The 12,477-nt window shown below is 42.2% G+C and overlaps 1 protein-coding gene across 1 annotated transcript in view; it reads left to right on the forward strand.

The window, feature by feature from the left end:
• CHL1 (cell adhesion molecule L1-like) overlaps positions 1-12,181 on the forward strand; it is a 103,286-nt gene extending 91,105 nt beyond the window's left edge. The window contains exons 21-24 of the mRNA XM_015417005.1: positions 513-674; positions 3,128-3,259; positions 6,325-6,397; positions 11,492-12,181. Of these exons, the coding sequence (XP_015272491.1) occupies positions 513-674; positions 3,128-3,259; positions 6,325-6,397; positions 11,492-11,708 (584 nt within the window). The 3' untranslated portion in view covers positions 11,709-12,181. The remainder of the gene's footprint in view (positions 1-512; positions 675-3,127; positions 3,260-6,324; positions 6,398-11,491) is intronic.
• Positions 12,182-12,477: the final 296 nt, after the last annotated feature.

A 12,477-nucleotide genomic window follows, 5' to 3' on the forward strand; every position in this document is an offset into this window, starting at 1 on the left:
TTCTGTTTGCTTGCTTTCCAGTTTCAAAACTAATGATCATTGCTTCAGCATCAGACCTGTGAATTTCTTTAACACTTTGCTGGCTCTGCTATATGTATGGATTAATGAGCTCTAGACACCTTACTCATAGTGGATGTAGAATTTCCTTTCTAAAGCCTAGTTGGACTTCGACCTGGGAAACTTGTCTTCAGCTCTGATCGCTAGTACCAAAATAGTCTTGGACAAGTGCATACTAGGAACGACAGTAGTCTTCCACAATGGGAAAAGTTCTGAAATCATTCACAAAGAAATTATGCTAGGGAAATGATTTATATCAACTATCATCCCATTTCAAAATTATGATAGTTTTGGTCATTGTATACCTAATTTTATAAAGGAAAATGCTGAGCTTATTAATGTTCACTTTGGTAAGATATAAGGGTATTTTTTTTCCCCTGAAAGGATTTGTTTATTATGCCTTCCAAGGCCCTAACTCGATTCATGTATATGACTTGACTCTGTACATTCCATAGGTAAAGCTGTCGGGAAGATTACTGAAGCAGTAAAACCCACCCAAAAGACTCAGCCTCTTGAGGCCCTTGAGCCTGGAACTGCACACACAGTTCGACTAGTGACTAAGAATTGGGTTGATAATAATAGCATTTCTGCAGATGTAATTGAAACGAGGGGGAGAGGTGAGAATTATAATTCTAAAGCCCACTAAGATGAACATTATTTTTAAAGCAAAGTATAATTTCTGTTTTATGTATCAGCTAGCATTGTGTTTGGAAGACCTGAATACACTGCCATTGAAGTCAAGATTTTACCATTGATTTCAATAGTAGCGACTCTCCTTAAAGTCATAACCCTCAAACTATATGATGGTCCTCAAGGTCATAATTCTCAAATAGGGTAGCCATTCCCCTGATGGGGGTGGGGCTCCCCCACCTTCCACACCCCCAGTCCACTGCCAGCCAGCTGGCTGGCGGGGGAGCCCCACCCCCAAAGAGCCCCCCCCCCCGATTTGCCTGCCACAATAACATCACCCAGGGGTGACGTCATCGCACCGGATGTCATGTAAGGGCTGTGGTGACCATAGAGTTTTTTACCCAAACACTAGAGCGTTCCCAAACACTAGAGCATTCCCTGTGCTTCACATGCACACCAGAAGACTCCAGGAGCCAGGCTGGAGCCCTCCACCAGGACCAAGGTAAGACCTGGCAACCTTATCCTCAAACCTCTCTTGATCATTTCTGCTCCAATTAGTTCTGGCATACAGCCTTCTGCCAATTATTTCAAAAGCTGAATCCGAGGACTTTCTGATGCCTCCACAACAAAAGCAAGTGTGGCCCTAACCAGTCTGTTTCTACCACATTTTTGTGATTCATTTATGGTAATAAGATGCATGTTCGGGTTGATTCTAGAGACAGAGGAAGCTGATAGCCTTACACTTGCTTACACAGAAAAAGCAGAGTCAATATGTAACATCTCATTGCCATGGTAAACCTGGAGGCAGAAAATATGTCTGTGCCAGGGATCTGCCAATGAGATATTTGACTCTTCCTCCTATTACCTTTCCCCCGCAAAGAAGAGAAGTGGAAGAGACATGCAAACTTATGAGTTTGGTAGGATACTGGACTGCCCTGTGGGAGTGCATCCTACCAATCCAGATGAAGATATCATACTGGAGATGGAAGAGAAGAAAAAGCTGGACAGCATCAAAATGAAGTACCCAGTTTAACAGTAATGTTAAGGGGAACATCAGGTGTCCTATGTTCCACTTTGGAAATGGGGAAAAGCTCTTGTTATAGATTCAGATTAGAGAGAAAGAAGGAATATCAACAGCACACTTTCTCAGAAACAATAATTAGAGGGGGGAAAATAGTGATCCAATGTACAGATCAGTCTTGTCATATAAAGAAGGCAGAGATCAAGCAGTGAGCCAAAGGGTTTTATTATCATTGTTATTTGCATGTACCCTCTCTTTCCTAGGACTTCAGGGTATAAATTCGGAGTATGAATTCTGTCCTTGAGTAAGGCTGTTGAGGAAATGGATATTGGATCACTTTAACAAGGCTTTCTGAGGATTTTAAAATTACCTTTTACCTCATGGACTGCCATTGATATTTTATCACTTCTTCACTCTAGCCAGATAGAGGATTGGATCCTACCTAAAATATCCACATTCACAAGGGAGTGTGTGTCTGATTCCCCCTCCCATATCAGACCTCCATCTATCCCTAACTGCTCTTCCTGGAGACAGGGCCCCCTGTCTCCCAATAATAGCATTTGATAGGAAATTTGGGGTTGCAGAGGGAGGAGGGAAGTCATGCTTCTGCAGAAGGAAATCCATCTGCAGAAATTCTACATGGGCTCCAAGCCAGTTTCTAAATGGGGTAGTGGTGCAAAATCCTAAAGAATTCTCCTCATCAGTTCCCTAATGTTTTGGTTTAACCCGAGCTCACCATAGTTCTCCATGTACCTGTAGCTGTCCCAGAGGGCTGCCCCCCCAAACACAATCCTCCCTCCCAGGAGAACTCCTTCAAACTGCTCTGGCCAGGTCTGGCGGTAGCCTGCAGAACTACTCTGTTTTTCCTCTAAACTGACTGGTTTAAGGGTTGGTCTTGTGTTTTTTTTTAAAAAAAACAAACAGCTTTTTACATTGTATTGTCTTCAAAGAGTAAAGTGAAATAATTGCGAAATTGCCCAATGTGTATTATTTGCAGGTCATATCAGTATGTCACCACTAGGAGGGTAGGTCTCTTCCCTCTTGCATCTGAAATGCAGCTAGCTGAGTGCTTGCATGTGTTCTGTACACTTTTAAAACTCTAGCTCTATCCCCAAAACTGCTTTTGCATGATAGGCTTTCCAGAGTTCTGTACTGCCTTTCTTATTTGGCATGAACCCTTTTTAATCAAAACCTACCTTGGAATTCCCATTCCAAATCTCAGTAGTGTGTGTTCTTTTGCCTTTTTTAATATCAATGTTATTCTCATGTTTTTGAAATGCTAGAATTAATTCTACTTTAGGGAACACGTGCTACATTTTTTTAACAATGCGATAATCAGCTTTAAATATATCATAGTTTAAACTGCTACCAGTCAGATGTTCTTACATATATCTCTCTTTTTTTCTCCCTCTTTCAAAGCTTATGCTGGGATTTATGAACGAATCTCTACGCAAGGCTGGTTTATCGGACTGATGGGTGCCATTGCAATGCTCACGTTATTGTTACTCACAGTCTGTTTTGTTAAAAGAAACAAAGGAGGGAAATATTCAGGTAACAGAAACTTCTGCTGTCAAAGTTGATTACACTTTAACAGTTTCTGAATTAATAGGCAATGTATAGAAGTGCACAAACAAATCATCGCCTCCAGCTCCTGTAATATAGTCTGATTTCAGTAATGCATAAAACTTGTCATACAGATATGCCCTATGTGCAGTGCACAATTGACCTTTTTTATTTTAATTATGCTGTTCTGAACTGTGCCAAGAACACAATTGGATCATTCACATCTTTAAATTTCTTTCCCTGTTTGTATATTATTGCACATCTAGTTTCATAAATCTGTCAAAGATGTATATTACCAAAATAAGATCTTATCTTTCTGTCTCCTTGGAGTTATTTTATCCATTCTGTAGTGCCCTGTAGCTTTCTTTTTCATCTTTTCACTTGAAGCACTTATCCTAATACCTAAAGTACCACCACTTCTATGTAAAGTGATGTTTCATATGTAATTTCAGATGTTCAACACAGGATGCGTGTGTATTTGTGTGTGTGTGTAGCTAAAACAGGCCAGACCACTCTTGATTCCCGAAATAAAACATCGTCCCCCAATTTGATCTTGTAATTGATCTGCTATGTTGATACAGTGGTTCACATGACTGAATGGTAGGTCCCAAGCTACACACCACTCTGAGGAACCTGAGCTTGACCCCACTAGTAGGGATGGACACGAACCTGGAGAATGTGGTTCGGTTCAGTTTGTTTTTTCGTGGCATGCCCAGTTTACAAACCAAGCACCATTACAAACTTTTACCTGCCAAATGAACTGGTTCAGTTCGTGAGGTTCATGAGGCTGTAGAATGCCCCCCCCCAGCATGCTAGAAGCACCAACCTCACAGGGGATCTCTGGCTGATTCTCCTCTACTCCATCAGTTTGGTGATGATTGGATAATGGGGTCCGCATTACACACACACACACCCAAAAAAAAAGTGCCCTCAGGAACATGCTTTCTGGGGAAATGACAGGCAGTCATTTTGACAGGTGCAGGTTCAAGAGGTTCAGGAGTGTATAGAATAGATTCTGTGCAAGCTAGAGACATCAAAGTTGCAGGTGACCTCCCCTAGGTGCTCCTCTACATGCCCTCCAGGTCCTCTGCCCATTGCCTTGAAATTTGGTAAACATTTAGATTCAGCAGAGACAGTCTAGAAATGTACCCATTCACAAACCTCCACAGAAAGTAAATGAAAAGTTTGTGCCAGTTGAACCAGCCAAAATTCATGCCCATCCCTACCCATTTGTGGTATATCAGCTTCCACTGGCACTGCTTGTTCTATGTTGCCCCCTATTCTCAGCATGACACAAGTTTCCAATTAATTATTATCATTAGATCCAGATCTGACAGTAAAGTTCACACACTTCTTCGATAGAAAAAAGTCTGCTTTATTGATTGCTGGTGTAATATGGTCCATGTAATGTGGTCCATGATTTCATTTATACTTTACCAGGACCTCCAAATTTGTATTTTTCTAATGATGCTAATTTGATAGCAGATAAACTTCAGATTTTGACTTGATAGAAATGGAAGTAAAATCCTTTTTTTTCCAGCAGAAATGGCATTCACAATTTCAGAGTTATATGGAAAGGTTAAGCTGTAAATGGCACAGCTGCCAATGAAGTATATATGGTGAAACACAGGAACCAGTTCTGTTCTTGGGACATTGTAGTACGTGGCCTTTGGGAAATTACAGAGCTAACTAGTTTAAACCAAATCTAAAGCAGAACCTTATTATTAGGCTATTGGATAGGAAGGAACCCTCAAGGAATATATAGATCAGAGTGCTTGAGATGTGCCCCAAAGTCCTCATTATACTTGAACCATCTTTAAGCTACAAAGGAGTCCCAAGTTTAGCCAGAATGGAACAGGAAATAAAGCTGAATCCAAAAGAATGCACACAGACAATTTTTCAGAGCGTTTATGGAAAGCTTTTTGCTATAAATGAATGACCAGCATGGTTTCATATAAGTCATCTGGACTGGTTATGCACCTCTTGAATGCATCCCTCAGAGTAATATGAAATACAGGTGGAAGACCTGCAAAGACTTGTGGGCGCATCTCATTTTCCCCTCCTCAACTAATTTCTCTTTCTCTTCCCTGAAAGCCCCTATATCCTCTCCCCTTTTCCTACCACTTTTTCTTCTTCCTACCCAACAGCCAACCAGCCTTTATCTGTGTCCCTCCCATCTTCAGCTTTCCCTCCTTTTGTACCACTGGCAGCCTCTGGCTGGGAAAAATCTGGCTGAGTTGTGCAGGGGAACCCACAAGGACTTCTGTAGGGCACGTCATTTCCCCTGCATCCCCATCCTCACATGATTTCCTCTTTCCCTCTTCCTGTCAACCCCCATATCCTCACCTTTCCCTGATTCCTTCTCTTCTTCCCACTGGCCACCCAGTCTATATTGTATTGGTCTCCAGTCTTCAGCAATGTTTATTGTTTCATTTACATCCCATCTGTCTCCATAATGGATACCAAAAACAGGGTTCTAGTTCCTAGTCTGAAACTTTAACCACTACACGAGACTGGTTTTCATGGGATGGCTGCTGTTGAACAGAAGCCAGCAGTCAGTCCTGTGTGAGTCATGCAAGTTGTGTGGTAGAAAGATGACCAGTGGTTGCTGATGGGCCTGGCCCTGATGAATATTCCCTCTAAGGCCAAACAACCCTGAAATCCTGTCCCCACCCTGCCTTTTACTAACAGATACCAAGGACTGAAGGCTGGAAATACTGATGTAGTTGTGTAGCAACAGCCAGAGGGGGCAATTGTTTCTTAAAGCTATAGCTGCTGATTCTATTATTGGGAGGTTAGCCCCTCAGTGTTTTGTTTTGTTTAATTTCAGATTTTTCTGCAAACCTGGGGCTTTTCTCAGGCTTGTAGAAAGATCTTCTGTTCATGGTTCCATTCTCCAGATTTAAGTATCCACACTAAGGATTAGAAATATTGATTTATCCCAGTGATGACTTCAGTTGTCCTGCATTGCTCTGCCAAAATGAAAAATAAATGGAAAAAATGGTGATGGTTACAAAGAGAATGTTTTAGTTGTTTGTTTGTGTTGTGTACAGTGAAAGAAAAAGAAGATTTGCACCCGGATCCTGAAGGTCAATCCATAAAAGATGAGATTTTTGGTGAATATAGGTTAGTGCATTTTGTTTCTCTTCTTAATGATTGTATGGCTTTCAAATAAGGGCATAGGAAGAAATGCTGCCCCCCCTTTCCAAGCCAAAATTTAAAGAGATTATTTGACGATATATGATTATATGATGATATATGGTACACCTAAAACACTGAAGCTTCCATGTACATTTATTTGTTAAAACTATATTGATTAAAATTTAAAATATTAATGCCCCACCTTTCTCCTCCAAAGAAGGACCAAGGCAGCTTAGAATCTGCGATTACTCAACACCTCTGCCCCCCCAACCATTAAACAGAAACAGAATAAAAAACAACAACAACAAATCAGGATATATTTAAAAATGCACAATCCCAGAAACCTGAAACTTCGAACAGTTGCTGCTGGGTGTTTGTGTGTGGAGCAAGTGGCTGAACGTTCATGCCAGAAGCTGGGCAGTCCATGCTAGAAGCTTGTCCATTGCCAGTGCATTCTTGCCATGCAGTTTACTTCACTGTTTTGAGAGGATCTATAGTAGAGTACCTGCTTTGTTTTCAGAAGATCCCAGGTTCAGTCCCTGGGGCTCTTCCGTTACGTGATCTCAGATCACAGGTACTGGAAGAGATCTCACAAAGGGAGCTTTGACTGTGGAAAGCTTATTCCCCGAAATTCTTGTTAGTCGTTAAGGTGCTACTGGACTTGAACATATTAGTACATATTAAAGTGTACTAAAAAGTAGAAAGAACGTTTCCGTGCGTACCCAACTGATGTCCTGTGTAATATACAAACTGCAAGAGTGTTTTCTGCATAATTTCATTTATATTTAATTTGCATTGCTTTCTAATGGGACAGATAATTAGAAAGGTAAGAAATTTCTGTGGTTAGTATCTTCTAGTCCTCAAGTGGAGTATCAGGTTTTCTTTCCTGTCGTGACTTGCCCTTAACTTGGATCTACTGCTTTGGTGTTTACTTCCCAAGTCACTATCACTTTCCCTTTCCTTGGTCTCTGTTTCAGAATAAATGTACATGTACTTGAATCCTGTCCACTGACCTACCCCTCCTGCTTGTCATGAACTGCCCTTACCTTCTATGTAGACATGACCCCCTTTTCTTTAGTCAGCAGGATGAAGCTTTTACTGTAAGACGATTAAGCCACATGCTTTAGTGTCCTTGCTGCTATGGACTGCACTGTTTATCTCTTATACTGGGAAAGAGACTTGCACTGGTATATCCTTCTGGGAATTACATAGCCTTCTAACAATATAGGTAACCACTCTGGGGAAATTAGAAAGCTTCACACTCTGTTTACAATACATACTATATAAGTCAGAATAAAGTTATAATTCCAGAGCAAAACATGGTTTCAAAAATTTTACATACACCCATGTTTTGTAATTTTGTAACGGCCAATGGCTAATTACAATAAACCAAACCGAACTGAACTGAATATACACACACAAACTTAGTACTATCTGATTGGGCCATCTGCCCATTGGTTTATTTTGTTCAGAAAAGTGTATGATTCACGAATCTCTTATTCAGACATAAGTTCCAAATTAAAAATAATATAAAATACTTGCAAGCTCAGGGAGGATAAGGGGCAATGCACAGGAAGGAAACACAGAGAGACCAGTATTTAGTGAAAATATGGCCACAGCTTTTTATTGAGTACAGCCGAAGGAGCCCACCTGCTGGGTAATAAAGCTATGGAGTGGCAAGACCTGATATCCATGTGGGCGCCAGCTGCTGCATGGTCCCCTTGCCACCTGATGGTGGAAGCCAGCTGGCAACCCCTGACTGGGCATACGGCTGAGTGGCTCCACCCCCAAGATCCCTTAAGGGAATCCCCAAACCAGGGGAGGTGGGCACGCAGGCACAGTCCCCCACCCAGTGCCCAAAACCACACACCACCCAAGCTGTGACAAGAATAGCATTACAATTGTAACATAACACAAAAACATCCCATAACATTTGCACATAAAAACAGGGAGGGAGGGCAGAGAAGGCCATGAGGCAGAACTGAGGGGAAGCGGGCTGCCATACTGGACTTAAATAGCCAACAGGGCCTCCCCGCCCTGCCCAACACTGAGCCACCTCAGCTGATGCTGTTGGCCAGCCCATGTACCTGGACTCACCCACGGAGCCTGTGGGCAGACGAGGCTGTAGAGCATGCTTCCTCTTATCTGTCCCACACAATAGGTGGTGGCAGGTAAGTTGGTGCTGCATATGCTGCTACATCCTATAGTTATCTGCCCAGTTTGCTTTTTTTTTGCCTGGTAGTTAGGTGCCAAAGAACCAACTAGATCAATCACATTACAACCGGACGTACATCAGTAGTCTTCACTTCCACAATTTTTCCCCCCAGGAATGAAATAGTAAAGTCTGGCTTGTATTCAGTGGTGATTTCCTGACAGAAATGATTTGTGTTAGTGGAGTGGGGCTTTTGTGCTGCAGCCCACACCCTTTTGTGCTGCAGCCCACAATGCCCCTAATGTGCTAATACCCCTGACGTCCAAGCCTCCATCTATTGCACTGTTATCCCACCCTTCTTCCTTGTAGTATTAGTGACAAGAGTGGCTTTCCCTGCCTTGATTTAACTATCATAACAACACAGATAATAAGAGAAAGAGTGACTGGCCTTAGGACATACAGTGAACATTATGGTTTAGTAGAGATTGGAGCCCAGGTTTCTCTGTTACCAGTCCGGCACTCTAACCACTATATAATACTGGTTCTCTGCTGGACCTTGTGAAAATGTCATAGACAAGATGTATCATAGCCCTCTGTTTTTAATAATATTTGGATGTCACAGAGCTCTGTGAAAGGCAGTGCGAGAATATGTTATGAAACTGTTATATCTGTTCCCAAAAATTGGAATACCTAGTTAGATAAGTTCATAGAGCATGCTCCTGAAAAGCTTTCCCCAAGAAGGAGAATTCATCTAAGTTCAAAACACTTCAGGGAAGTTTTACCTAAAAACCCTATATAATTACACCAACTGAAATTGGTTGCCATCTTATGCATTAAAGTCTCATCAGAGCAAACAGATTTGATACTGTGGTTCAGTGCTTGGTTTAGCCACAGATGTACTCTGTAGCCTCAGAAACCAGGAGGGGAACATTTCAATCTCCCTGGAATTTTATAACCAATTTAAAGATTGCCTTACATCTGCAAAAAAAAGGGGGGGGGGAATCAAAGGGAGATCCAGAATGAAATTGCTGAGTTTGAATTTATATGCAGATTTCACACTACCAGACGTGTGCTCAGTAAAGATTGGAAATGGCAACGTAAGCTTTTATATAAAATGATTGTCCCTCTTTACACTTTTGCATGCCTTCTTCATGTTACTTTGCCAACTTCTCTGCATTTGGGAATTCTACACCCTCTTAGATTGGATCATTATCTCTTTTCATAGGATCTTGTTTTCATCTGTGCAGTGTAATGGGACACATTACATTGGGCTTTTTGACCTTCCTTTCAAATAATTCTCCTGTTTCATCCTTCTTCTATTTGTGCCTTTGCATGTATAGTTTCCAATGGAGGAACTCATATAGGAATAGGGTATGGTTTTGAGGAAGGTTTTGTTATTGCAGAACCTGTAGCTTGAATCCTTTACCCTTTTTTTCTTGTCAGAGTCCCACCATCCATTGCAGAGGCAGTCCTCCAATGTGGTGCACACATTCTCTTGGTGCTAAGCAGGGCTTTTTTTGTAGAAAAAGCCCAGCAGAAACTCATTAGCATAATAGGCCACATCCAACAGCAGAAACTCATTAACATATTATGCCACACCCCTGACAGCACAGTGCATTAGCATATTAGGCCACACCCCATGCCTTCCCTTGGCTTGCACGGGCGCCCCGCGGCAAGCCCCCCTTTGAAAGAAAGGGAAGGCAGTTTAAACTGCCTTCCCTTGACTTGCCTGGGTGCCCCACGGCTGCGGGGAGCCCAGGCAAACTGGCCCTTGGACAGGCCGGGGAAGGCACAGGGAGGCATTTAAATGTCTCCCCAATCCTTCCAAGCCCCCCTTGTCCCGCTCACCTCGGAATTGCCGTGGGGATCACTCTCCAGGCCTTCCCTCTGTAGCCACGCACACAGAGGTTTTGGCTGTAGTGGGCGTGGCCAACTCTGAAGCCAGCCAGAACTCTGTTCCTGTGCATTCCTACTCAAAAATAGCCCTGGTGCTAAACACTTCACTCCCACAAGAGCGATCTGTCTGAAGGCAATGAACAGTGCCTGGCACAAGCAGAACACACTACATATCAAAGGAATGCCTCCACAATGGATGAAGAAAAGTGCAAGCAAAAACGATACTGATCCAAGTATATATGTGCACTTCTAACTAATTTGGGATTAAAGCAATGAATGAAAAAGTGATTCAAACAGGGTTTTTTTAGATCGTCTGAGACAGCCAAGTTGCATAGAGCACTTCTTCATTCATGAATAGAAAGCAATTGTGATTTGGATCTTGTCTGTCAACAACCTTAATTTTTTTTTTTCCAATTTAAAATCAGGAGTATTTCCCTGGAATGATTTCGTCTATATTTTGTTTATATCTTCTCCCTTCAGGGTCTTGTGTTTTCCCCTCTTTTGTGATGACAGTTCATTTTGAATAATTAAGAATGAAGCTATCACCTCATCACTGGGGTGACAATGTTCATTTTATGACTTTCCACACAAGATTACTGGGCACTTCTCAATTGTCAATCCTACCAGCCACCAGATCATTCCAGGGTCAGCCTTGGCCTATGTTTGGACCACCCAGGAATACCAGGGTAGCAACGCAGAGGCAGGCAATGGCAGACCACCTCTAAACACCCCTTGCCTTGAAAACCCCATGGTGGCACCATAAGTGACTTAATGTAAAAAAAAAAAATCATAACATTTTAAAAAATGCCCAACCCAAAAACTATGTAGTTGAATGTAAGCTGAATTGAGAGAACTTGAACTTTATTCTAAGAGAAGTTGCATTTGGTTGCTTCTGAATATCATGCCCTGTATAGCCACTTGTGTGAATTTTTCCTCCCAAACATTATCCCAGCATTTTTTATCCTGACCTGACCTGTGTGATAAAATACGTATTTGCTGTGCTTCTCATACGTCTTTTGCACTTTTTTTAGTGACAGCGATGAAAAGCCGCTCAAAGGAAGCCTGCGGTCTCTTGACACGGACATTAAAACTGCCGAGAGCGCTGATAGTTTGGTAGAATATGGAGAAGGAGACCACAGAATGTTCAATGAAGACGGTTCATTTATTGGCGCTTACACCGGATGTAAGGAAAAGGCTTCGGTCGAAAGCATTGGCAGTTCTACAGCAACCTTTCCTTTCCATGCATAAAATATTTGCATGAATGATTCATTTCCAATCACCATATTTATCTTTGCTAGCCATCCAATATCATCCAAGGCAGACACAGGCTGCAGAAAGTTCAGTGTCTCAGCATCCAGCCTCGATAGGAGTAGGTGGCTGACTTCAATATTTTTTTTTCTTCGAACTCTCTCTCTCCTGATGACATGGGCATTTTCGTTCCATTAAAATATGACACATAGCTACAATCTGTAAACCGTGCACCACTCAGTCTGACCAAAACCAGAGCTATTTCAGTGTTATATATGTATATAGGGATCAGCGACCCTCCGTGTTTCTATCAACCCAATCCTGTTGATGTGTGTAGCTGCGACAGCACATCCAACTGCTTATCATAAAACGGTTGCTATGATATCTTTGGCTTGGAAAGTAGGACATGCATGTCCTGCTGTGCTGTCTAACAGTTGTAATCCCATTATGAAAAGTGACTGCCAAATATTGGATGCGTGGCATCGTGCTGACACAGCTGAAGAGGCGGTGGCTAGGGCGCTTTGGGTGGTCTCTCTAGCCACCCTTTCCTCTTCCACATCTTCTTTGCTACTCAGTTTTGTCAGTCAGGTGTGTGCTAAGCCAGCACACCACAACTGCCAATGACAGTAACAGGTGGTGTAGCAACATTTACCCTGAAGTTGCCAGTGTAACCTCTTACATCAGGGACACCTGCAGCAGCACAGTGTATTCTACATAATCAGCACTTTGGGGCAAATAGTATTGGGCCTTAAATTAGAGTTTTGTCTTT

Source organism: Gekko japonicus, unplaced genomic scaffold (assembly GCF_001447785.1).
Source record: "Gekko japonicus isolate JY-2015 unplaced genomic scaffold, Gekko_japonicus_V1.1 scaffold3295, whole genome shotgun sequence".
NCBI classification, from domain to species: Eukaryota; Metazoa; Chordata; class Lepidosauria; order Squamata; family Gekkonidae; genus Gekko; species Gekko japonicus.